The sequence below is a fragment of the Mobula birostris genome, chromosome 5 (genome assembly GCF_030028105.1).
Source record: "Mobula birostris isolate sMobBir1 chromosome 5, sMobBir1.hap1, whole genome shotgun sequence".
Lineage (NCBI taxonomy): Eukaryota > Metazoa > Chordata > Chondrichthyes > Myliobatiformes > Myliobatidae > Mobula > Mobula birostris.
The window spans coordinates 29,541,746-29,569,672 of NC_092374.1; the positions used below are offsets into that span (position 1 = coordinate 29,541,746).

The 27,927-nt window shown below is 41.6% G+C and overlaps 1 protein-coding gene across 6 annotated transcripts in view; it reads left to right on the plus strand.

Moving 5' to 3' along the window:
* snx25 (sorting nexin 25) overlaps positions 1-27,927 on the plus strand; it is a 309,072-nt gene that overhangs the window by 234,513 nt on the left and 46,632 nt on the right. For 5 of the 6 annotated variants that reach the window (XM_072257752.1, XM_072257750.1, XM_072257754.1 and 2 more), the window contains exons 13-16: positions 13,069-13,206; positions 19,216-19,329; positions 23,960-24,124; positions 25,688-25,805. In XM_072257752.1, coding sequence (XP_072113853.1) covers positions 13,069-13,206; positions 19,216-19,329; positions 23,960-24,124; positions 25,688-25,805 — 535 coding nt within the window. The remainder of the gene's footprint in view (positions 1-13,068; positions 13,207-19,215; positions 19,330-23,959; positions 24,125-25,687; positions 25,806-27,927) is intronic. The other variant, XM_072257755.1, reaches the window with a different exon arrangement.

Genomic DNA, 27,927 nt, shown 5'->3' on the forward strand with positions numbered 1-27,927 from the left:
GCTTCTCAGGCAGGAGTTGATACAAAACACTCTCAAAACGCTTCATCACTGTGGATGTAAATGCTACTGAGTGATGGTCTTTGAGGCAGGTTACCAGGTTCTTCTTGGGCACCGGTATGATTGAAGCCTGCTTCAGGCAGGTGGGTATCTCAGACTGCTGAAGCAAGAGATTAAGGATCTCAGTGAACACTCCACCCAGTTGATAAACACAGGTTTTTAATACTTGGCCGGGTATGCAGTCTGAGCCGGACGCTTTCCCTGGGTTCACCCTCCTGAAGGCTGTTTGTACATCAGCCTCAGAGACTGAAATCACGGGATCATTGTGAGCTGTGGAGGTCTGTGATGGTTGCTCCAAGTTTTGATGGTCAAAATGAGCATAGAAGGCCTTGGGCTCGTCTGGAAGCAAAGTCCTGTTGTCACCTCTGTTGCTTGATTTAATTTTATAAGAAATGATAGCATTCAAGCCTTGTAACAACTGTCGAGCATTTTTGAGCATGGAAGGCATTGAGCTAATTTAGAAAGAAACCCTATTGTCATCTATGTCCCTTGCTTTAGCTGTATAAGAGGTGATAGTATTCAAGCCCTGTCACAACTGTTGAGCATCCTCGGTTGATTCCAAGTCTAGTGTGGAATTGCCACTTTGCCCATAAGATGCCTTTCCGGGCATCGTAGCTGGACCTCTTTTAACTTCCTCGGTCACCGGACTTAGATGCCTCTGATCTGGGCCTCAGTCGATTGCAGATCTCATAGTTCATCCAGGGCTTCTCGTTGGGGAAGACTCTGAATTATTTTGTGGGAACACACCCATCTACAACTGTTTTAATAAAGTCCATGACAACCATGGTGTATTCATTCTGATCCACAGATGAGTTCTTGAACATGGTCCAGTCCACTGACTTGAAACAATCTCATAGCCACTCTTAAACATAAAATAATCTGCAGATGCTGGGGTCAAAGCAACACTCACAACACGCTGGAGGAACTCAGCAGGTCAGGCAGCATCCAGTCCCTCCAGCGTGTTGTGAGTGTTGCTCGTAGCCACTCTTCTGCCTCCTGTGACTACCTCTTTGACTTCCTAATTTCTGGAGTTTAGTTCTTTAGCCTCTGCCTGTATGCAGGTTGGAGAAGGATAGCCAAGTGATCAGATTTACCGAATGCAGTGTGGCATGGAACAGTAAGCATTCCTATCTTTGTATAACAATGGTCCAGTGTGTTGGGACCTCTGGTGCTAGAGATTATATGCTGATGGTAGTTGGGCAGGGTTTTCTTCGAACAAGCCTGGTCAAAGTCCTCGATTAAGATTTGAAATGCATCGGGATGGACTGTGTTTTGTTTGGAAATGGCATCATGCAGTATCGCAAGCACTTGATTGTAGTCAGCCACTAGTGGTATATAAACTGCAGTCAGGATTATGGAGGAGTACTGTCAAGGTAAATAGAATGGAGGGCATTTGACTTTTAGTTCGGAGGAGAACACAAGTTCAATAAAACTGCCACATTAAAGGAACATCAAGAGTTCATCATGAAACACACAACTTTACCTTGTGCCTTTTCCAAATTAGCAGTTTGGTCTATTCTGTAAATCGAAAAGCTTTCGGGTCTGATCATTGTATCTGGCTTGCTGGAAGAAAGCCCTATCTCACTCAAACACAGGACACAACAATCTCTCATTTCCCTCCAATACATCACTCTTGCCCTCAGGTATTCAATTTTGTTTTCCAGTGTCTGCTTATTTGCTAACAAGATGCTGGTAGAGGGTGCCTCATCCCCCTGTGTTTCAGCCTAGCTTGGAGTCCCCCTCCCCACCTCGCATCCGCCCATGGTGATGAACCTTCGTCTGCTTAAAGGTGCCATACCTTCTTGGTCTGCCAAGTCCTTCAATCCTTGTGAAATCTGTAGTTCATTAAGCTGATTTAAAAATACATTGCTTAAAGGGAAATTACATGCTGCAGTTTGCAGAGAGAGTAATTCAAATAAAGTATACTTAGAAGTATTGTGCGTAGCCTGCAGAACATTGCTGTAGTTTATTGATGCCACCTAGCCAGGAGATTTTGCTTGCAGCACAGAGTGAATTCCCAGCTGAATGTTAGGTCTCCAGGATGATTCCACTAGCAGAGGGGCAGATGTGGCCTTTTCAGTCCTCAGTGTTTTCTTTGAAATAACTAATCATGGAATAAATATAGGTAAACGAATAGTTCTTATGTGCCAAATTATCAGGGAACATCATATTAAACCATCTGCAAAATTGGAATGATTGTGTGGAAAATGTGCAATGCGTTAGACTTACTATGTCCATGTCAATTTATTACCCTTAAACCTAATTTTCGAGTCAAAGTCTTTGCCAAATTTCTAACAAGAGAAAATCTGCAGATGCTGGGAATCCAAGCAACACACACAAAATGCTGGAGAAACTCAGCAGGCCAGGCAGCACCTATGGAAAAGAGAATAAACAATCAACGTTTTGGGGTGAGACCCTTCATCAGGACTGGTGATGCTGCCTGGCCTGCTGAGTTCCTCCAGCATTTTGTGTATGTTGCCAAATTTCTAATCACGTTTTCAATAAGCGTTCAATATTGCTTGGAAACAGTGCTCATTTCTTATGTACCCAGGGGTATATTCCGTGCTGTATGGTATGTACGACTGGAAAGGTCGTTATGTTGTAACTGCGATAACGTTCACAGTACAGTTGTCTTTGTGGAACATGGTTTATTCATAATGCAGAATGCATTCAGAGCCTGGGCTCAATCTGACTGCAGAATGTACAGTAACTACAAAGGAATTTCTGGAGGAAATAATACCACTGCTTTGCCTTGGTGCTCACATGGTCATTGGCACAATTTACACTTCGTTTTGACCTTTTACACTGATACCATTTAGTATTAGTGTAAAATAAATAACTGAACTGAACATAATGTGTGAAACTTTGAAAGTGAAATGATAGCTTTGATTATCAACATTTAATTGCTAGAATTTCTCATGATTACAAAAATTGCACGTCGATAAAGATGTTAATTACTTTTAATTTGTATAGTGGGAGAAGAGCTTCAGTCTAGTCACATACATCAAGTGGCAAAATACACCTCTTGTCAACAGTACAAATGGCATGCAGCGACACATCTTAAAATGTTTTGTATAAATCTGATCATTAAAGTGCAGTAAAGCAATTATCATATAATTTAATCAAAATGTTTGTATTTTATAGTCAAGTAGGTTGTGTTGCTGGGATCTTCTTCCCAGTTATTATACCCTAGTCTCTGGGCCAGACTTCAATATCAGAAGTATTTTGAAGTGTTTAATTACCAGACATTTCCTTCATTAGGATAATGAAGCAGAAGTTTGCCATTAAGTTTAGTGGTCTACCCTGTCTCAACTAATTTAAGTGCAAATGAGTAAAGAAGGAAAGATTTTTAAAGCTATTTGGGAGAAAAGGGATCTGTTCTATATAACATTAGAACTGAAGTTATTCCTTTGTTTGTAATTTTCATGATGCATTTCAAGTGTTTTGGAACCTAATTTTGACAGTATTTCAGTAGTATTGAATCAGCAGCATATTTTGTCTCAAATGGTTTGTTTTCACTTTAGGAAGGACTTGAGAAAAATCTTAAGGAAATGTTTATTTCATGTGCCAGAATTTTCTGTCTGTCACCATTTGTCTGCTGAAAGCTGTTGGCTTTCTGATTATATCCCAGAAACAAATCAAACATGGAAGTCAGGAGCAGGATTAGGCCATTGAGCCATTTGGGTTTGCTCTGCCATTCAGAGTGATTAAAGTTCACTTCAGTATCCCAGGATCTTTTAACATGAATGAAATATATTGACCTCCTCTTTGAATATATTTAATAACTTTCCCTCTACTGCCTTCTCTGCAGAACTCTTGGTTTCACCATTTTCAGATGGAAAAAAATATCATCCTTTAAAGGCTGTGCCCCCTTGACCTAGACACTGCAGCCATTGGGAATACCCCACCTGTATCTAGCCTCTTTAGCACAGCTAGAGTTTTCTAGTCTTCTATCAAGTGCCATCTCATTCTTTCAAGCCCCGGTCGATATAGACCTGTTTGTCCCAATCTAACCTTGTGTTCCACCCCAGGAATCAGTATGGTACGCCTTTGTTGCACTCCCTCCAAGGCAAGAATATCTTTCTTCAGGCAACAAAAATAAACTGGGCACAAAACACCACATGGGATCTCAACAAGGCCTCGCCCATCTGTAGCTATACATGCATGTTTCTGTTATAAATGAAACCTAACACACTACTGCCTCCTTAACTGTCTGCTGCACTTGAATGTGCTTTCAACACCTTTTTCCCCCAATCAATCACCACCTAGGTAATAATCTGTCTTCCTGCTTTTAGAACCAAAAGTGTCCAGTGCTGTCTGCCATGCACTTTCTCACTTACCCAGTTTGTTCGAATTGCTTCAAGTTCTCACTACATCTTCCTCAACTCAATTTTCAGCCTCCTTCACTTCAGCTTTGTGTCACCTGGAAATTTAGAGATGTTACTCCTAGTTCCCAAACTCAACTCATCAATATATAGTATGTTCTCCTGATCCCTGCTGTACCCCACTAGTCACTGCCTGCCACCTAGAAAAATGTTCTATTTATTCTTATTCTTTGTACCTGTTTTTGTTAGCTGGTTCTTGCTTCATGCCTCCGTGTGACCCAAAAGACCCCCTACTTTAATTTTGAGGAATTTTATGTCTCTTGTTGGGACATAGTCAAAGGGACTTTTTGAAAGTTCAAGTGCACTACCTCCACATGTTACCCCTTATCTCGATGCTTATATCTACAAACGCAAAAATTACTTAGAGTTTCCCTTTCATAAACCCAAGATGCTTATATCCACAAATGCAAAAATTACTTAGTTTCCCTTTCATAAACCCAGGCTGACTTTGTCCAGTCATGTTAGTACTTTCCCAGTGTTCTGCTATTGCATCTTTTATATTAGATTTCAACTCATTCTCCACTCCTGCCTATAATTTTTTTAAGTCACCTGTTTTTTTTTTGTCATTCTATTTTACATAGAGGGTTTTCTTTGCCACCCTCCAATCTGTAGGAAGAGTTCCAGAGTCAAAAGAATCTTGGAAAATGACCATTAATACACTCTCATTGTTTCTAGGCTCTCTTCCTTCCATGCTCTTATATGCACTGTAGATTGTAAGTTCCTGAGGATTTGTCGCGTTTCACCCCAATAATTTGTACTATGTTTTATTAATACTGATCTCTTTCAGTTTCTCCCAGTGTCTAGACCTTTGGTCTCCTTATATTTCTGGGAGGTAATTTGTATCCTTCTGTGAGAAGACAAAACCAAAGTATATTTTTAAGGTTCCCAAATATAATTTCTCCTGTTGTCAACTGTACAGGATCCACATTTGTTTTCACTGACATTTATAGCAGCTTCTACAGTTTTCTAAAATAATTCCTACAAACTTATTCTCATACTCCATTTTACTCACTCAATCAGTCTTTGTCCTCCTTTAACCATATAACCATATAACAATTACAGCACGGAAGCAGGCCATCTCGGCCCTTCTAGTCCATGCCGAGCTCTTACCCTGTCCTAGTCCCACCGACCTGCACTCGGCCTGTAACCCTCCATTCCTTTCCTGTCCATATATCTATCCAATTTAACTTTAAATGACAACATAGAACCTGCCTCAACCACTTCTGCTGGAAGCTCATTCCACACAGCTACCGCTCTCTGAGTAAAAAAGTTCCCCCTCATGTTACCCCTAAACTTTTGTCCTCTAACTCTCAACTCATGTCCTCTTGTTTGAATTTTCCCCACTCTCAATGGAAAATGTCTAACCACTTCAACTCTATCAATCCCCCTCATAATTTTAAACACCTCTATCAAGTCCCCCCCTCAACCTTCTACGCTCCAAAGAATAAAGACCTTACTTGTTCAACCTTTCTCTGTAACTTTGCTGAATTCAAAATTTCTAATCCTTGGTCTGATGCATTTATATACTCCTTTGATAAACTAATACTATCCTGAATTTCCTTTATCAGCCAAAGATCAACCTTCTTTCTTATTATTGTGCCAGACAAGTTTAGATAATTGTTGCTATTTGTATATTCTTTAAGTATTATCCACCATCCATGCAATAAATTCCCCAATTTATCATGGCCAATTTGGGCCTAACAGCTTTGTAGCTTATTATGTGCAGATTCAGGATCCCAGTTTCTGATGGTACTGCTTCACTCTCCAGTTTAAAGAAGAGCTGCATCATGTTTTGGTTGTTCTCCATCAAGTGACCATGCACAAGTTTGTTAATTATTTGTTTTTCATTGCCCATTCCCAGGTATTCTGTTCTAGACTCACTTCCTTGAGATATTAGTCTGAAAATAAATTGCAGACATGCTCCAGGAATACATCCTTAACAATATTGTTACCAATTTGGTTTGGCTAATCTATACAGTATATAGATAAAGCCACTCTCGATTACAGTTATGCCTTTCTTTTTTGCGTCTCTAATGTCCGGTTGAATTCCATCCTGGGATCATTGGTATTGTTTGGGGTTCGATTAACAACCCCCATCAATGATTTCTGCCACTTCTTTACTGACGTTGCTGAAAAGAATAATCTAGTCATTTACAGAATCTCATTGCTGCTCATGGGACTTTGCTTCCTTATTTCCTTAATTTCCTTAATAAAACTTGTTCCTTAATTCCCAAAGTGTCTATACTTCAGAAGCACATGATGTAAATGTAGTCGGTAAAAATGGAGATGATAGAATCATGGGTGGGTGGGGTTGTGGGGAGAGGAAAGAGAAATGCTGGAATAACCCATCCTGTCAAGCAGCAATTGTGGTGAGAGAATTTAAGTTAATATTTCAAATCAAAGACCCTTGGTCAGAACTGAGCAAGAGAGAAAGCAAGTTTCTAAGTAACAGTGAGGTAGGAGAAGGAAAAGGGTGGAACAAAGGCAATGTTAGTGATTTTGTTTTAAAACATAGAAACATAGAATAGTACAGCACAGTACAGGCCCTTCGGCCCACATGTTGTGCTGACCCTCAAACCCTGCTTCCCATATAAGCCCCCACTTTAAATTCCTCCATATACCTCTCTAGTAGTCTCTTAAACTTCACTAGTGTATCTTCCTCCACCATTGACTCAGGCAGTGCATTCCACGCACCAACCACTCTCTGAGTAAAAAACCTTCCTCTAATATCCCCCTTGAACTTCCCACCCCTTACCTTAAAACCATGTCCTCTTGTATTGAGCAGTGGCGCCCTGGGAAAGAGGCGCTGGCTATCCACTCTATCTATTCCTCTTATTATCTTTTACACCTCTATCATGTCTCCTCTCATCCTCCTTCTCCCCAAAGAGTAAAGCCCTAGCTCCCTTAATCTCTGATCATAATGCATACTTTCTAAACCAGGCAGCATCCTGGTAAATCTCCTCTGTACCCTTTCCAATGCTTCCTATAGTGAGGTGACCAGAACTGGACACAGTACTCCAAGTGTGGCCTAACCAGAGTTTTATAGAGCTGCATCATTACATCGCGACTCTTAAACTCTATCCCTCGACTTATGAAAGCTAACACCCCATAAGCTTTCTTAACTACCCTATCCACCTGTCAGGCAACTTTCAGGGATCTGTGGACATGTACCCCGAGATCCCTCTGCTCCTCCACACTACCAAGTATCCTGCCATTTACTTTGTACTCTGCCTTGGAGTTTGTCCTTCCAAAGTGTACCACCTCACACTTCTCCAGGTTGAACTCCATCTGCCACTTCTCAGCCCACTTCTGCATCCTATCAATGTCTCTCTGCAATCTTTGACAATCCTCTACACTATCTACAACACCACCAACCTTTGTGTCGTCTGCAAACTTGCCAACCCACCCTTCTACCCCCGCATCCAGGTCGTTAATAAAAATCACGAAAAGTAGAGGTCCCAGAACAGATCCTTGTGGGATACCACTAGTCACAATCCTCCAATCTGAATGTACTCTGTCCACCACGACCCTCTGCCTTCTGCAGGCAAGCCAATTCTGAATCCACCTGGCGAAACTTCCCTGGATCCCATGCCTTCTGACTTTCTGAATAAGCCTACCGTGTGGAACCTTGTCAAATGCCTTACTAAAATCCATATAGATCACATCCACTGCACTACCCTCATCTATATGCCTGGTCACCTCCTCAAAGAACTCTATCAGGCTTGTTAGACACGATCTGCCCTTCACAAAGCCATGCTGACTGTCCCTGATCAGACCATGATTCTCTAAATGCCTATAGATACTATCTCTAAGAATCTTTTCCAATAGCTTTCCCACCACAGATGTAAGGCTCACTGGTCTATAATTACCCGGACTATCCCTACTACCTTTTTTGAACAAGGGGACAACATTCGCCTCCCTCCAATCCTCCGGTACCATTCCCGTGGATAATGAGGACATAAAGATCCTAGCCAGAGGCTCAGTAATCTCTTCTCTCGCCTCGTGGAGCAGCCTGGGGGATATTCCGTCAGGCCCCGGGGACTTATCTGTCCTAATGTATTTTAACAACTCCAACACCTCCTCTCCCTTAATATCAACATGCTCCAGAACATCAACCTCACTCATATTGTCCTCACCATCATCAAGTTCCCTCTCATTGGTGAATACTGAAGAGAAGTATTCATTGAGGACCTCGCTCATTTCCACAGCCTCCAGGCACATCTTCCAACCTTTATCTCTAATCGGTCCTACCTTCACTCCTGTCATCCTTTTTTTCTTCACATAATTGAAGACTGCCTTGGGGTTTTCCTTTACCCTACTCGCCAAGGCCTTCTCATGCCCCCTTCTTGCTCTTCTCAGCCCGTTCTTAAGCTCCTTTCTTGCTTCCCTATATTCCTCAATAGACCCATCTGATCCTTGCTTCCTAAACCTCATGTATGCTGCCTTCTTCCACCTGACTAGATTTTCCACCTCACTTGTCACCCATGGTTCCTTCACCCTACCATTCTTTATCTTCCTCACCGGGACAGATTTATCCCTCACGTCCTGCAGGAGATCTCTAAACATCGACCACATGTCTATAATCAGGTGCCAATCAATATTAGGGAAGTTAAAGTCACCCATGATAACAACCCTGTTATTTTTTGCACCTTTCCAAAATCTGCCTCCCAATCTGCTCCTCTGTATCTCTGCTGCTACCAGGGGGCCTATAGAATATCCTCTGTAGAGTAACTGCTCCCTTCCTGTTCCTGACTTCCACCCATATTGACTCAAAAGAGGATCCTGCTACATTACCCACCCTTTCTGTAACTGTAATAGTATCCCTGACCAGTAATGCCACCCCTCCTCCCCTTTATCCCCCCCGCTCTATCCCTTTTAAAGCACTGAAATCCAGGAATATTGAGAATCCATTCCTGCCCTGGTGCCAGCCAAGTCTCCGTAATGGCCACTACATCATAATTCCATGTATGTATCCAAGCTCTTTTGCTATGTGTATTGCAGGACTGCTATGAGCATGTGGCTGGAACCCAATATCAATATTTCAAATTCTCCTGTATGCAATGAATCTCCTCGAATATCTGATTTCCTTAGGCATACCTATTATATTTAAAATTAGCAGGTCATGAGAGGAATTAGTAATTTTTTTCAGTAACATTTGAGCAAGCCAGCTGATTAGCAGCTCCTTTCTTGTAGAATCTGTCCTGTTTGACTTTGAAAGTTCAGGATTTAACTAAATTCAAGGTAAATTGCTCCATTCTAGGGAACATCATTTCTTACTTTGAACCTGACATCATTGACTTTGAATTATTTCTTACTTTGTGTCCCTTAGAAACATAGAAAAACCTAGAGCACAATACAGGCCCTTCGGCCCACAATGCTGTGCCGAACACGTTCTTACCTGAGAAATCACCTAGGGTTACCCATAGCCCTCTATTTTTCTGAGCTCTGTGTACCTGTCCAGGAATCTCTTAAAAGACCCTATCTTATCCACCTCCACCACCATCACCTCATTCCATGCACTCACCAGTCTCCGCGTTTAAAAAAAATTACCCCTGACATCTCCTCTGTACCTGCTTCCAAGCACCTTAAAACTGTGCCCTCTTGTGCTAGCCATTTCAGGCCTGGGGAAAAAGCCTCTGACTATCTACATGATCAATACCTCTCATCAACTTATAAACCTCTATCAGGTCACCTCTCATCCTCCGTCGCTCCAAAGAAAAAAGGCCGAGTTCACTCAACCTATTCTCATAAGGCACGCTCCTCAATCCAGGCAACATTCTTGTAAATCTCCTCTGCACCCTTTCTATGGTTTCCACATCCTTCCTGTAGTGAGGCGACCAGAACTGTGCACAGTACTCCAAGTGGGGTCTGACCAGGGTCCTGTATAGCTGCAACATTACCCCTCGGCTCCTAAATTCAATTCCAAGGTTGATGAAGGCCAATACACCGTATACTTTCTTAACCACAGAGTCAACCTACGCAGCAGCCTTGAGTGTCCTATGGACTCGGACCCCAAGATCCCTCTGATCCTCCACACTGCCAAGATTCTTACCATTAATACTATATTCTGCCATGATATTAGACCTACCAAAATGAACCACCTCACAATTAAATGGGTTGAACTCCATCTGCCACTTCTCGGCCCAGTTTTGTATCCTATCAATGTCCTGTTGTAACCTCTGACAGCCCTCCACCCTATCCACAACACCTCCAACCTTTGTGTCATCAGCAAATTTACTAACCTATCCCTTCACTTCCTCATACAGGTCATTTATAAAAATGTTATATATTGTTCTTCATATATAATGTTCTGATATATAAGGATTGAAGCAATGCATGGGCAGAGCAGGCTTGCACAGGTAATCATTTTGTTGGCCTAGCCTGCACCCAGAGGTGCTGCCTGCAGTCCTGTCCCATTTGCTGTTGCGTTAATAGCCTTACATAAGAAATAGGAGCAGGAATAGGCCATCTGGCCTGTCAAACCTGCTCCGACATTCAATAAGATCTTGGCTGTTCTGGCCATGGACTCATCTCCACCTAGCTGCCTTTTCCCTATAACCCTTAATGCCCCTACTATGCAGAAATCTATCCAACCTTGTCTTTGATATCATCCATCCCTGATGATGGATGCTGCTTTCCTGTGACAAAGCTCCATGTAGATGTGCTGAGTGGTGGAGAGTGCTTTACCCGAGGAGGACTAGTCACAATGGCCTTCCTCAAGTTACAACTTCTCATCAGCCACTGAGCACCAGGTAGTGAAGTGCAAAGGCCTCATTCTTTAAATGACCTTGAAGGTTTAGACAGAAGGCAAAGCTGGAGAAGTTTGGTTTTGCATTCCCTCAACATGTTAAAAAAATGTTAAATATTTTTATATTTTTGTCACAATAGAATGTCATTCTATTAGTTAAAGAAGTTTAAAAAATCCTAAAATGCTCATTTAAAAGCATTAGTCTACAGTCATTTTTATACAAAGTAGTATGATTTCCGTCTTCCTCTTGTTATTCCTCCAGATGTTCAAAAACTTCAAAGTAAATTTGTTATCAAGTACATATATATCACCATATACAACCCTGAGATTCATATTTTTTGCAGGCGTGCACAATAAATCCAATAACCATAATGGAATCAATGACAGACCACACCAACATAGTGGATAAATATCGAGAACATGAGATGAAGATTCCCTGAATGTGACTCTATAGGTTGTGGGAATAGTTCAGTGATGGGGCAAGTGAAGTTGAGTGAAGCTATCCCCTCTGGTTCAAGAGCCTGATGGTTGAGGGGTAATAACTGTTCCTGAACCTGATGGTGTGAGTCCTAAAGTTCTTGTACCTTCTTCCTGATGGCAGCCGTGAGAAGAGAATGGTTGTGGACCCATGATGGATGGATGCTGCTTTCCTGAGACAGGACTCAGTGTAGATGTACTCAGTGGCGGGGGGACATTATCATGATGGACTGGGCCATATCTGCTATGTTTCATAGGATTTTCCATTCAAGGACATTGGTGTTTCCATGCCAGGCTGTGATGCAGCCAGTCAGTGTACTCCCACCTTACATCTATAGAAGTTTGTCAAAGTTTTAGATGTCATACCGAATCTTTGCAAATTTCTAAAGCAGTAGAGACACTGCTGTGCTTTCTTCATAATGACACTTACATGCTGGGCCTAGGACAGGTATTCTGAAATGATTACACTGAGGAATTTAAATTTACTATCTGATCCCCCATGAAGACTGGCTCCTGGATCTCTGTTTTCCTGCTCCTGAAGTCAGTAATCATCTCCTTGGTCTTGCTGACATTGAATAAGAGGTTGTTATTGTGGCACCCCTCAGCCAGGTTTTCAATTTCATTCCTTTATGGTGAGTCATCACCACCTTTGAATTGGCCAATGACAGTGGTGTCATCAGCAAATATGGCATTGGAGCTGTGCATAAGTCTAAAGTGAGTAAAGTGTAAAGTAGTAGAAATCTTAGTGAAGTCATTCAGGTCTTCAGACCCACAGCCGATCAGACCATGAAATGATTTTCCCAGCAGAATGCTTGGAAGTCCCTGCAAACTGGGCCCTGCTACTGGTCTACATGGAACCTACATGTGCGTACAATAAATTAATATCAAAAAGTGCTTGAGAGAAATGTGAAATAGAATTTAAAAATACTGGGAACACTCAGTAAATTGGGCAGCATCTGTGGAAACCAGAGCAACACGAGGGTCCATTTGAATTCCTCCAGCAGATTGAAGGTTGCTCCAGATCCCAATATCTGCACACTGTTGTATCAGCATCTGTGAAAGAGTCTTGGACTTGAAGCGTTGGCCCTGTTTCTCTTTCCATAGCTGCTGCCTGACCTGCTGAATATTTCCAGCATTTTCTTCTTTTGTTTAAATAACAGGAGCAGCACCCTCTGTCACCCAGCAAGTTTCCGCCTCCTGGGTTTGGAAGCACATATGTGGATGCTACCCGAGTGTTAATGGTAGAAAACAATGGGCCTGATTGGAAGTGCTGATACCAGGCCATCAAGATTCATTCTTTGATTTTGTACAGACTCATGCAAGTCAACTGATACCTGTGGTAGGCCTTTGGGGATGGCTTTGTATTGAGTCAGACTCTTTGTTGTCTATTTCTTTGGGCAGATTGTGGAAGAGAATGGTGAACAAATGTCCTGCTATTCAATCATGGTGCAGCTGAACCTACCCGATCCTGAAAATAACGGCTGGATTGTTGTTAGGAAGCTCAGCGAGTTCCACACACTACATAGGAAACTCTGTGAGGTAACTATATCTGACTTTCTTTGTTGGCATTGATGTGTTCTGATCTTGGGTAGGCACAAAATTAAGACCTTTATTACCATGCATACCATTTACCAGAATGGTAAGCTCAGAAGTGTCATTCATGTACCATTACATTCCCAATGTTTGAAGAAATGTCATTGCTTGTGGAGTTCTCAATCATAAATGTAAGAGATTACTTTGGAAGTAAGAGAGAGCAGATGCTTCAAATATTATATTGTCCTTATTTCTAGCATACTGTACACATTGCTTCGACAGAGTTAATGACTGCGAATCCATTCACTTTTTAAGGTAGTGTTTTTTTTTGCCTGTGTACTACTCATTTTGATGTCCTGTGTCATGAAGTTCTCCTTGTTAAATGTAAAGCATTTATTTCAAATGCATTATCTCACTCCAGTAAGGTAGAACAATATGACAAGCTCCTTCAGACAAATTGGGTACAACCTATTTTCTGTTATAATAGCCCCAGTCAATCTTTTTAGAGGTAATAAGTGCAGCTGCATTTTCCATTCAATTTAAGTTGGAGTGGATCTGAACACTTACGCAAAGTTATATGTGACTTCCTTTGTAAGTGCTACATTATTTCTCAGTTTTCCAGGTGAGATTTGGTACAGATGACTGTGCAATCATACTTCATGCTCTCCCCACGTCATGAAAAAAAGATTTTTGGAACAGTGAGGATTTAAATTGGGAAGAGTCAAAGGGGATGAGTTGGTGGGCATTAAGGAGGAGCTGGAGAAAGGACGTGTCTGGAACCTCCTAAGTTGTATGTGTCTGGGTGCACATGCATGCAATTTAGCCTAGTCTCCTGTTACCTTGTAAATCCTTGCTCTGTGTTAGTCCTGATGCAGATAGTCCATGTTTCAGAAGGATACAGGGATTGCTGCTGCTCAGTTCATCATGAATATTGTGCCTGGTTTGAGGTTTACTCCTTCAGATTTTCTTCATGTTTGATGTTTGTCCTGATTTGAGAGATGGTTCAGAAATATGGGAAAGCTCCTGAGGTGATGGAGAGTGGGGGTTGTACAGCAAGCATAGATTGGTAGATGACGTTTGTGTTACAAATATTGTGCAAAACCAATTCTCTGAGTCGACAAAGATATGGAGCTCGGAACTCCAAAAATATGCTAACATGAGTTTTGTCTGTGTGCTATTCAGTGATCGAGTTGACATTATCTTGGTCTAGAGTGGAAGGGAACTCTCAGTGAAGGGCTGTACTATAGATTAGTTCCACTGCAGAGAGAAAGATTGCAGCAAGTGTTGGGAGAAGGTGCAACCTTGAACACAACATCTCCCAAAGCATCCTCCTGTCTGGCCACTAAATATCTCCTACCCCACCTATAACTGAGCCTTAAACCACTCATTAAACTGGAGTGGAACAAGTTACGGTTGATCCCAAGAGACTGCTGAAGGAGAAAGGATGATCTATTTTCTCTCCCCAGTCTCCAATCTGCCCTGCTGTACAACCCAGCTCTCCTTTATCTCAGCAGCTTTTTCCTATTTCAGGAAACCACCTCTCATTGAAGGCAGACATCAAAGAGGAAGTAAAAGAGTGTTTGAAAGTCTTAACCTCAAACCTGACACAAAACATTCTCCATCTATGTAAGGACCTGAAGGGCAGGGAGATCCAAGATGACCGAAGAATGTTAGTTTCAAAATTTTTGTCCCCAGAAATCAAATAGCCTCATTTCTTTCATTAAACAATACTCTCCAACCCCATCTAACCTTGGCAAAATATGACCTTCCTGTGATGCTGGCATGCTGAACATTTACTCTATCTTTGTTGATAAATATTTCAATCTTTCTAGAATTCTTTAAAACTCCTTTTCTAAGCTAATTCAACGTCTTCCTAATATTGTGTTTTTTTTAAATAAGGATAGCCTCTGCAAAAATCATGTGTTCAAAGATTTTAATAAACCCATCTAAGCTGTTGCTTTTTTTTTATGTCTATAATACTTCTACTTATTTCTGAAGTGCCCGGGGATATTTCTCTACATTTGAAGAACAGTTCTTCTGCTCAATAATTGTAATGTTCTGGTCAAATTTAAATTGTTATTTTCCTAACATTGTAAATGCATGCCCTATTTACTGCTAGATTTACATTGAGTTGTGTAATTTTCAGTCCAGGGTCTATCTTTGCATGCATGCAAAATGCAGTGTGCTAGTTCATATTTTTACTATGGGTGACATGAACAGTGATTCCAACCAGGCACAGAATTGCAGAAAGTTGTGGTTCAGAAAGAGGCCATTCATTTCATCGTAACCATGCCAGACAAAATGCCATTTTCCCTGCACGGGTTCTGTAGCTGTCTGTTACTTTTATATTGTGACAGACGTTTCTGCTTCCAACGGCCTTTTCAGGCGGTGAATTCCAGATATCCAACCCTGATTCAGAATACTTCCCCAAATCTCCCCTACTAAGTCTACCTTAAATGCTTATTCCTAGTTGACAAAGAGAACAGTTCTATCTGTCTCACCTGTTTAGGCCTCAATTTTAAACCTTTCCTTAGCTGTCTTTGTTCCTGAACTACAGTACAGTGGAAAAGTCTTAGGCTTAGACTAGGGTGCCTAAGACTTTTGCACAGTACTGTAGTAATTTTATGTATTTCACTGTACTGCCACAAGAAAAAAAATCAAATTTCATGACATGTGAGCGATGATAAACCTGATTCTGATATGGGTCTGTATTGTGGACTGAGAGTAGGAAGGGGGCAGGAAGAGGGGACTCATGGTTGGGAAAAGGGGAAGGGAGAGAGGAGGGAGCAGGAAGCACCAGAGAGACTTTCTGTAATGATAAATAAACTAGTTGTTTGTAATCAAGTGTCATTCCATGGTGTCTCAGGGCTGGGTGTGTCTGTACCTGTGCCAACCCCCACCCCTCCCGTGGTGCTCCACCCTCACTATTCCCAACATCCTTTGCTCACCAGATTAACAAACTTTCTCTCCGCCCCATGTTGACAAATACAGTACTGTGCAGAAGTCTTAGGCACCCTAGTTGTGTGTGTGTGTGTGTGTGTGTGTGTGTGTACTCTGTGTTGTTTCCAGTTACCTTGTCCTTCCCATAATGTGATTGTCACTGTACATAGTATTCCAGCTGTGACCTAACTGCTTGTAGCCTAAACCGAATTCTTCATATGATGCTGTGTAACACTATATGTTGATAAGATACAGATAATTCGAGCAATTCCTCTTATTCCATCTCAGAGATGTACACAACTTGATGTCCTATTGACGTGAATACTAATAAATCTTCTCACTTTTTGTGAGCAGAAGGAATTATAGCAGGGCATTCAACACCTTAATCTTGCTCTTTTGTTCTGTTACTATCTGCGCAAATAAGACACTACCTGATCTTACATTTAGGAAGGTCTGATTGTCATTTTGTTTTATTCTTTTGATTTCACCACGAAAGGAAGTGATTTGTCCTCCTCATATGGTTTCGGTTTTGGATCCCACAACCCGCCTGGTTTGTAGGAGTGTTGTACAGATGAGCGCTGCACCAGTTACCTCCATCTCTCACAGTTGTGGGCGAGAGCCTGGTTTGCAGCAAAGCTCTCTCTAGTTCACTCTGAAATGTCTGACTATTTCCTCCTCTGTCTGCCCCTTTTCCTTTTCCCCTGCACCGTTTCCTAATGAATTGTCTTTGAGAGCCCACTTGCTCTTATGATGTGGCCATACCATCTCAATTTCCTCTTCTTTACTGTGGAGAGTAGATTTACGTGGTGTCTCATGTAGAAATGTAGAAAACCGACAGCACATTACAGGCCATTCAGCACACAATATAACACCAGTCATGGAACCTACTCTAGAAGCTGCCTAGAATTTCCCTACCGCATAGCCCTCTATTTTCCTAAGCTCCATGTACCTAAGAGTCTCTTAAAAGACCCTATTGTGTCCGCCTCTACCATCTTCTTTGGTGATGTATTCCATGCACCCACCACTCTCTGTGTGGAAAAACTTACCTCTGACATCCCCCTTGTACCTTCTTCCAAGCACCTTAAATCCATGCCCCTTGATGTTAGTCATTTCAGCCCTGGAAAATGGCTATCCATGCGATCATGTGCTGGGTGATGGTTCTTTGTACTTCGTTGTTTGAGACATAGGAGATGCTGAGGAGCCTTTTGAAACATCTCATTTCTACTGCCTGGATCATCTCTTGCAGTTCTCATGCACCTCAATTAGATCATGCTTCAAACTTCCATACCCAAGTTGCATTCTCAGCAAAGTCAAGATTTTGAAATTGCTGAGAATATGTGGTGTTGGAACTCTCTTGTGCCACTTGGGAGTTTAGATTTACGATTTAAAACAAGACACATAATTATGATCCCATAAAAAGAAATGTTACTCCGTTGTTCTTTGCAAATATTATCACCTTGGTGCAATTTACTGAAACTGCTTAGCTTTAGAACCCTAACTTAGATTGTTGACAGTTTTAGTCCAAGTATCCAGACCATACTTCCTTGAGTCAGATTTGTTCGATCAATTTCTGACTCCAGTATAGGTCAAGGTTCAAGGTAAATTTATTATCAAACTACGTATTTGTCACTATGCTACTCTAAGATCTATTTTCTTGCAGGTATTCACAGTAGAACAAAGAAATACAATAGAAACAATGAAATGTACATTAGGTGATCATCCCCCTGCTCTATCCCAATTCTTTTCAGGCACATAATCAAATGCTTGATTAGTTCCTGACTAGCTTCCTAGGCTGTGTTCTCTTTGCTGACAGGCTATCAATTCTGTTTCTTCAGTGTATTCCTGTCACATTGGCTTGGGCTGCCAGGCTCTGATGTGAATCATTCCCTTTTGGATGTGTCAGTTTTGGCAAGGTTTATCAACCTCTATCTCCTCCTGTGAATTGTAAACTAGCTTTCAACTGTCTGAGGTTTCTGTTGCAGCAGATTCTTGATATGGTGCAAGTTCCTTTTTTTTAACTTTAAACCATATGGAAATTAGGTGGATAATACCACAGTGTGATGAATTTTCCCCACTCTCCATCGAGAATGAGGCTTCATGATGTTTTCTCTTTGAGCGTAGGACCCAGTAAGTACTGATTTGATTCCCTTTCTTTTAATCATGTAAAGTAATTGAAGTGACTGGTGGAGTTGACTTTGCGAGTCTCTCTCTCCAGATGGTGTTGCTTTACAATGTTGCCAAAGCCTGGCATTTTCACCCATGCTAAGCAAACTGTAAAAGATATCCAGTAAGTAGGAATCAATGGTAAATCTGTCAATGTAACAACAGACACAATGAGGTTAAAGGACACAGGCCAATGCAGTGCAAAAATGACTGAAATCACGTGCTTAACGGGCACAATTGCATATTTACTTAATAATAAAAAATGCAGTTAGCCAAGACTAGACTGGCCACAGAAAAAGCCAACAATTCTCCATCAAAGCTCATTACAGGGTTTTCAGTTCAGTCACTCTGTTTAGACTCTCTCCCATGTCTTAATCTTGTCTGTGGATAATATAACTTTTTGAAATTCATCCAGAATGAGTGATTTTTGTTAATTTGTTCCGTTGCAGTGACCTTGTTTGAAGCATTGTGTTGGGTTTACCATTTTGAAATCTGTTCACTCCTTTACACAGTTCAGGATAATGCCTTTGATGCCTCATTTTAAGGAATCTTTGGAGCATTTTTAAGGACCCTTGGCTTGAGTTATCAATCTTGTTACCTTTCTAAAAACTAACCTGAGACTGAATAACTTCCATATACACATATGCATGAGCGTGTGCTTGAGACAGGTATTATAAAGGAAGAGCTTTGTTTTCTCTGTATATTGTGGCTATTGTTTCCATATGCACAGTGATATTGAATAGTCTGTTTACTATTACTGCATAGTTTCCAGTTCTCTGTAAACTCTCATCAAGATAACTGAATCGTGTAATGCAATCTGAAAAACAAACTGATTTGATACAGTTCCAAAAGCATCAACCTTGCAATAACAGAACATGGTTAACACAGACAACATTTGGCTTTGTTTTACAGTGTTTTCCAATGTTAAAAAAGGCACAACTACCATCTATAAGTAAATTGCCTTTTAAATCCATTGATCAGAAGTTCCTAGACAAGTCCAAAAATCAGCTGAATAATTTTTTACAGGTAAGAAAATTCACTAAAAATGTTAATTTGACTGACGATGATAATTCAAAAGTAGGTCATCTGTACATTATAAAGCTGTTCATTTATTATAAAGTGATGTGTAGTTTCCATCTTCAGTGTACCTATAACTTCTGTTACATACAACAGTGAAAATTCCATATTATTGAAATCTGAAACACAAGCATAATATGTTGAAAATAACAAGCCAGCTAGAATCAGTGGAAAGGGGGGGAAAAAGTTTGTAGGTGTGTAACCTTTCACAGAAGGAATCAGTAGAAAGTGGAAAAGATCAATAATCAAAATTGGTGTTTGCTTATTCTTCCAAGCAGTGGAAAAGGGTCCCTTTGATCAATCACCTATCTGCCAGGGATGCACTTTCCTTGCCATGGTAGTAATTACAAACAACACACATAAAAGTTGCTGGTGAACGCAGCAGGCCAGGCAGCATCTCTAGGAAGAGGTGCAGTCAACGTTTCAGGCCGAGACCCTTCGTCAGGACTAACTGAAGGAAGAGTGAGTAAGGGATTTGGAGGGGGAGGGGGAGGGGGAGATCCAAAATGATAGGAGAAGACAGGAGGGGGAGGGATGGAGCCAAGAGCTGGACAGGTGGTAGGCAAAAGGGATACGAGAGGATCATGGGACAGGGGGTCCAGGAAGAAAGACAAGGAGGGGTGGGGGGACCCAGAGGATGGGCAAGGGGTATATTCAGAGGAACAGAGGGAGAAAAAGGAGAGTGAGAGAAAGAATGTGTGTATAAAAATAAGTAACAGATGGGATACGAGGGGGAGGTGGGGCATTAGCAGAAGTTAGAGAAGTCGATGTTCATGCCATCAGGTTGGAGGCTACCCAGACGGAATATAAGGTGTTGTTCCTCCAACCTGAGTGTGGCTTCATCTTTACAGTAGAGGAGGCCGTGGATAGACATGTCAGAATGGAAATGGGATGTGGAATTAAAATGTGTGGCAAAAACGCCATCCCCTTCTCGCAATTCCCCCGTCTCCGCCGCATCCGCTCTCAGGATGAGGCTTTTCATTCTAGGACGAGGGAGATGTCTTCCTTTTTTAAAGAAAGGGGCTTCCCTTCCTCCACTATCAACTCTGCTCTTAAACGCATCTCCCCCATTTCAAGTACATCTGCTCTCACTCCATCCTCCCACCACCCCACTAGGAATAGGGTTCCCCTGGTCCTCACCTACCACCCCACCAGCCTCCGGGTCCAACATATTATTCTCCGTAACTTCCGCCACCTCCAACAGGATCCCACCACTAAGCACATCTTTCCCTCCCCCCCTCTCTCTGCATTCCGCAGGGATCGCTCCCTACACAACTCCCTTGTCCATTCGTCCCCCCATCCCTCCCCACTGATATCCCTCCTGGCACTTATCCGTGTAAGCCCTTACCCTTACACTTCCTCCCTTACCACCATTCAGGGCCCCAAACAGTCCTTCCAGGTGAGGCAACACTTCACCTGTGAGTCGGCTGGGGTGATATACTGCGTCCGGTGCTCCCGATGTGGCCTTTTATATATTAGCGAGACCCGACGCAGACTGGGAGACCGCTTTGCTGAACACCTACGCTCTGTCCGCCAGAGAAAGCAGGATCTCCCAGTGGCCACACATTTTAATTCCACATCCCATTCCCATTCTGACATGTCTATCCACAGCCTCCCCTACTGTAAAGATGAAGCCACACTCAGGTTGGAGGAACAACACCTTATATTCCGCCTGGGTAGCCTCCAACCTGATGGCATGAACATCGACTTCTCTAACTTCCACTAATGCCCCACCTCCCCCTCGTACCCCATCTGTTACTTATTTTTATACACACATTCTTTCTCTCACTCTCCTTTTTCTCCCTCTGTCCCTCTGAATATACCCCTTGCCCATTCTCTGGGTTCCCCCCACCCCACTCCTTGTCTTTCTTCCTGGACCTCCTGTCCCATGATCCTCTCATATCCCTTTTGTGTATCACCTGTCCGGCTCTTGGCTCCATCCCTCCCCCTCCTGTCCTCTCCTATCATTTTGGATCTCCCCCTCCCCCTCCAATTTTCAAATCCCTTATTCACTCTTCCTTCAGTTAGTCCTGACGAAGGGTCTCGGCCTGAAACGTCGACTGCACCTCTTCCTAGAGATGCTGCCTGGCCTGCTGCGTTCACCAGCAACTTTTATGTGTGTTGCTTGAATTTCCAGCATCTGCAGAATTCCTGTTGTTTGCGTTAATAATTACAAAGATATCTTTCTTTTCATAGCCTTGCTTTCTTGTTGCTTCTTTCCAATGAAAGGGAATTCTAAGATCATAACCTAGATATTTCCAGTGTTGTTAAAACAATCTGCATCAATGAAGCAACATAATTGGAAGCTTTATTGATGTTACTATAATTGTGCTTTATTCAGAAAATAACCAGGTGCATATTTTCAACAATAAATCCCTTGCAATATTTCTTGCTTTATATCCTTTGTAGCAATAAATGTTCTTTGGCTAATTGACTTGGTCAGTCACTTTGTATATCATTTCCAATTTGAGGTTCGTATGACTCCTGGGTATACTGTATGCAAACAGCTAAAATAGGATTACAGGTTATTCGGGATTTACCTGTTTAGTTTTATTTTTCAGTAATCCTTTGTCAAAGGTTGCTCTAGAAAAGAGGTGCTAAGGAGGGCTTCTGGTACGCTTACTAAGCCTTTCTTTATGTGGCCTTTCACTAAGGGAGGGATTTCCTACCTTTTTTATGCCATGGAGCCTTCCCATTAACCAAGGGGTCCATGGACCACAGATGGGGAACACCTGCTTTAAGGGGAGTGTTCAGTAAGGGGGAATTCACAGCCACTGAGATATTTTCTTTGGAATATTCTTCTCAGAGTTTGGCTACAGTGTCAAATTTAATTTTTAAAAGTTGATTGGAGTTAATAAACTCATTTCATGAATTTTCTACCTCTCTGTCCCCTACTTGGCCCTGAATAGATACAAATTGCAATGGAAACTATCCATTTTCAGAATGCTGGAAATATTACGCAGAATATGCTCTCATTTTATCTTGACTTCTGGTCAGGATGGCATTGAGCTGCAGGCTCCGTTGAGGTCATGGCTCAGATTTGTTTTTTTTTAAGTTTGGTAGCGATGGTTTTAGGAATAGGGAGGGGAGTTAGGGGCCAGGTTGGGATTTGGCATCAGGGTTGTTGGGGAGTTAGAGGTCAGGCCACAGTCTTGCTTCTGTTCCACACTGCATTCGAAGGCCAAAAGTGTGACATATGATGAAGGGCCTCTGGAGTCCAGGCCCACACTCCATATTCGAAAGCTAGCGACATCGATGTATGATGAAGGACATCCAGAATCTAGGCCTCTGCTCCATACTTGAAGGCTAGTAACATGGACGTGTGAATAAAGACACCCATGGATGTTGGACTGGCAGGTACTGTGTTTGAGGACCAGAAGTGATGAGGCCTGGTGGTCAGCAAGTCCCCCCAGGTCAGTGGATAACTGAATCTGATGTTCTTGAGAGCTGGGGGGAGGGTGCGGTAGTGGGGAACAAAAGCTGGTGACTCAGATCAGCACATTTGGAGCCCAAGGCTAGAAGCTTGGGATTCTCTTATCGGCAAGTCTGGTGTTCAAGGCCTGGAGCTCAAGGTCTCATCATTGACTAACTCTACAGTCAGTATTGAAGATTAAAGCCTGAAGGTTGATTGTAAGTCCTGAAGTTGAAGCCCGATGGCCGATGCCATGCGTCTACAAGTCTGAAGTCTACTGGAGAAGTTGGAGGCTCTTTGCTGGTGAAACCTCTGGAGTCTCAGAGGCCTGTCCTGGGGTTGAAGGACTGTTTGTATGGGTGGGTGCATAGAAGGAAGGGAGAAAAGGGGCCTAATTTACTCTTGTTATTTTGTTGTCTGTTGTGTTTAGTGTTGTTCTGCCAAGCATTGTGAGCATGCAATATTGGCACTGAAATGTGTAAAATTTGCAGGCTGCCTCCAGCATATCGTTAGGTTGGGCTGGTTGTTATTGCAAATGGCACATTTCACTGTATGTAATAAATAAAGCTCAGAAAAGCCTCTTGATGATAGACTATCCCACGGATATTTTTCTCCTTCCATTCTTAACACGGAGTAACTAGCTTCTCTTTAATGTTGTTATACAGCAGGAATTGCAGCCTAAGGGGATGCAGATGTGTACCTCACAGGTATATTACCATGATAGTATGCCTTCAAACCATGATTATTGAAATGATCTGAATATTACTCGTGAAGATGGGCATCATAATCAGGTTGTACATCCAAGTTAGGAAAAGGACCAGGATCAATAAAGGAAGTTTATGACAGGTTTTTTGCTGTTCGTTGCAGTAAATATTTAAATACGATACCAGTTGCTATGGTAAACCAGTCTTTAATTTCTCTGTATCCATTTGAAAGTCAGCTTAAGGCAGCAACATCAAAGAATTTTGTGTACCTGTTTGTTATCTATGACTGTGAGTCACTGTGGTTTAGAACGTTGGTGTTGATCATCTCTTCATGATATTCGGATTCATAGCTATTTTAAAATTCATCTGGAAGTTCAGTGGCTGATTCCCAGAGACAACTACATGTTTGATGGTCCTGCATTTTTGTTGATACAAACCTATCATGTGAACTTCCCTCTTTCAGAAACTTCTGACGGATGAGAAACTTTGCCAGAGTGAGGCACTTTATGGCTTTCTAAGCCCCTCGCCAGAGTACCTTAAAGTTGTTGATGTGCAAGGGAAGAAGTCAACTTTTTCACTGTCTTCCTTTCTTGAGAGGCTTCCTGGAGATTTCTTCTCTCATCAAGAGGTATCAATGAAACTACTTCGTTTAATTTATTTCATTTTCTTTTTGAAGAAATGGGCTTCTTAATCACTGCATAAACCATAATTGCTAAAATCAATGATGTCTGTCACTCTTTCTGAATGTAAGTACAAACTGATTTTCCTCTATCTATGAGTACTCTGTAATATACCATCTTTATAATTCCACAACTACCCCAGCTCCTGACAGCCTCAAACCATAGTCCTCCCACTGACCCTTTAGCATTTCACCTGCACTAACCTTTCTGTTTTAACCACATACCTCAATGAGACCCCTGCACTCTGTGTTTATTCCGGCTCTCTATCTCAAAGTACATTTAAGTATGTATGCCATAAACAACCTTAAGATTTGTCTCCTTACAGGCAGCCACAAAACAAAGAGACCCAATAGAGTCCATTAAAAAAGACCATCAAACGCCCAATGTGCAAAAAAAGAACGAATCGTGCAAACAACAACAAGTAAGCAAATAACATTCAGAACTAAAGTTCACGAAAGTGAGTTCACAACCATGAAGCCAGTCACAGCTGATCCAGGACCCCATTAGTTTCAGGCCACAACCCCAGTTCAGCACAGAGACAAGTAAACCTCGCTGGACAGCAAGCTGAACACTGGCCCATCCCTCGCCACCAGCCCCGACACCCTGACCTTTTTAACTGGCCTGGCACTTAAATCTCAGCTTAGACCTTACTCTACCTCTCTGCCTTCCTGTTCCTCTTTACGGCTCTTAAACCCAGCTCTGTTTGAGCCATTGTTCATCCCTCCTGATATCCATTCCATTTGTCTTCTGTTCTTTTCTGATTACTTCTCTCATAATGGGTAAATGTTACTTATCATAAAGTCATTGTATAAATGCACAGTATTGTAATTGTTGTAAGTAACTTGCCAAGGCCACTTCGACAGCACATGGCAAATGCACATCCCCCACCTGCAAGAGGACAAGAAAAGCAGTTCCAGGAATCACCACTACCGGAAAGTTCCTCTTCAAATCACATGCCAGCTCCACTTTCATTGTGTCTAAATCCTGAAGCTCCCTATCCAACAACTCTGTGCTAGTACCTTCCCTCAACGATCTGTTCATCACCACCCCTAAGGCATGTAAATTCAAAGTGTCATACAGGATGGAAATTGGCATGTTGACCCACCAATTTCATGGCGACCAATAGTCACTCATTCTGGCCTTGCTGATAATACCCGGACCGCAATAAATTAATAAATTGTTCCCAGTATCCACATTGCTTTTGAATCAATACCAAGTTGTTTAGAGGCTTCAAATAATTTTCATTTTACATTCTCATTGATGGCTGCCATGAGAAGCAGGCTTTGTAATTATTGGTAAAACTCGGTGACCATTGATGAAACTTAATCTGAATCCTTTCATTGGATGAGCTAGCATGCTAGCTGGGCTTATTCCTCAATATGAGTTCCTTGCACGAAGTGACCACCTTTATTTTCCCTCCCCAAACTCTCAGTTCCTCAAGCTGTCTCCTTGGCTTCTCAACTCACTAATCTCACACCTCCTGTGTGTTACTTTCCCATTGTTGTACTCAGGAGGAGATTGAGGAGGACAGTGATCTCTCAGACTATGGAGATGAGGTTGACTGCAAAAGAGACTCCCTTGCTGAACCTTGTTTCATGCTCATTGGAGAAATCTTTGAGCTCAGGGGAAGTAAGTCAGCTTTGTATATTTCAGAATGAAGTTCATGATGTTTTCAGAAATGCTATAATTTGCTAGATCGTATTGGAATGAAAGATCCAATTTGGCATAGTGGTTGCACTTTCAGCTATATTAAGAAGAACATGCAAGTTCAGACTTCTCTGCCATCTAATCTAGGCTTATGCTTTAGAATAACGCCCAGAAATAATATTTTACAGGGCTTGGAGAGAGAGGAGAAATGCAATAAGAATGATAAAGATTTAAGTAAGTTAAAACATATTCAGCAGATATGAAACACATTTTCCTGTAAGTGTTTGTCTTTGCAAACATGATTATTCAGACTCAATCAACTGGCCATAATGGAATTTCCCAGCATATGGTGTTATGAGCAGTGTCAGTTTTTATTTTTATAATTTATTGACTTTTTAAATCCACCAGCCTTTGTATGCTTTAGCGCTCATGGCGATTATATGATTTTGCCAACTAAAAAATATTCAATCATTGAATCAATTATTAAGAAAGCAAAGTCATTCAATAATATAAATGTTATTTGATGACGAGGTAAATAAGATTGATGCAAACACGATATTGAATTGTATTAACACACACAAAATATGTTAATACAATTCAATATCGTGTTTGCATCAATCTGCTGGAGGAACTCAGCAGGCCAGGCAGCATCTATGGAAAAAAGTACAGTCGACGTTGAATTGTATTAGGTATCCCATAGAGAAACAGGCAATGTTTCTGTAATGGAGTATTTCTGAGTATTTCCATTGCTTCTCAGACTGGAAATATTACAAATTTTTACCACTTCAAAGACAACAACAGACACAGCTTAAAACAGGTCTTAGTATTTGGACTAAAGCAAGCAGTTGTGGTTGTAGTGCAGTGGAAAAATGAAAGCACGTTGGCGTAGACACATCTGCACATTGAAGAATGTGGTTAAATCTGCAAAAATGTGCCTCACCTTCTGTGAAGGGGTTATGTGCTCCTGTGACATGTTCCAGTACTATCTATTGTTAAATGTGATGTCATTTTAGTTTGCAAAATGGTCATAAAGATCATTTATCCTCACCTCATTGAAGAGATTAAGTTGGCCCTCTTCTTCATTTGTCAATTTTATGGTGGCTATTTACTTTCCTGCTCTCTACCCTCGCGCTAGTTGCACAGGGTTAGTCACAACCAGCCCAGTACACGACAATGCTCACCCTGACAGCTTCATGCATCTGGCTGCAAATTAATGTTCTTACTTGCTAAAACTACTGCTGTAGCATCTTTGAAAACACACAGACTGAACCACCAAGAGGGTCAAGGGCATTGGGCACATGGGAGCAACACCTGATTGTCTACCAAGTCACACTCCATCCTGACTCAGAAATACATTTCCTTTACTTAAGTCCCGAAACACTCTCCTCAACAGCACAATAGGTGTATCTTCACCAGAAGGATTGTGGTTGTTAAATGCAGCTCACCATCACCTTGTTCAAGGGGTGGGTGGCTAACAATAAACACAAATGTTGGCTATATGCAGACACCAACATCCTGTTAATAATTATAAACTAATAACTCTTGTCCTCTGAAATGGCACAGCAAACCACGTAATTGTATCCTATCACTTTTAAGAGGCAGACCATAATTTTTCCTGGGTGACTAATTTGATCATAAGTAAGTGTCTGCCTAATTTATAAACTGAAGCCAACACTGAGGCCAGCATGACTATTTGTGATGTAAAAATATTCTGGACACTTTCTACATACATGGGGAATAAAAAAGAAAAAAATATGATCAACATCCAATGAGCTATTCTCTTTTTTCTTCACTTGAAGAAGTGAGAAAGGATCTCAAAAGTGTGGATTGGGAAAGGTTGTTCTCTGGCAAGGATGTGATTGGTAAGTGGGAGACCTTCAAAGGAGAAATTTTGGAAGTTCAGAGTTTCTATGTTCCTGTCAGGATTAAAGGCAAAGTGAATAAGAATAAGGAACCTTGGTTCTCAAGAGATATTGGAACTCTGATAAAGAAGAACAGAGAGATGTATGACATGTATAGGAAACAAGGAGCAAATAAGGTGCTTGAGGAATATAAAAAGTGCAAAAAAAAACCTTAAAGAAAACAGGAGGGCTAAAAGAAGACA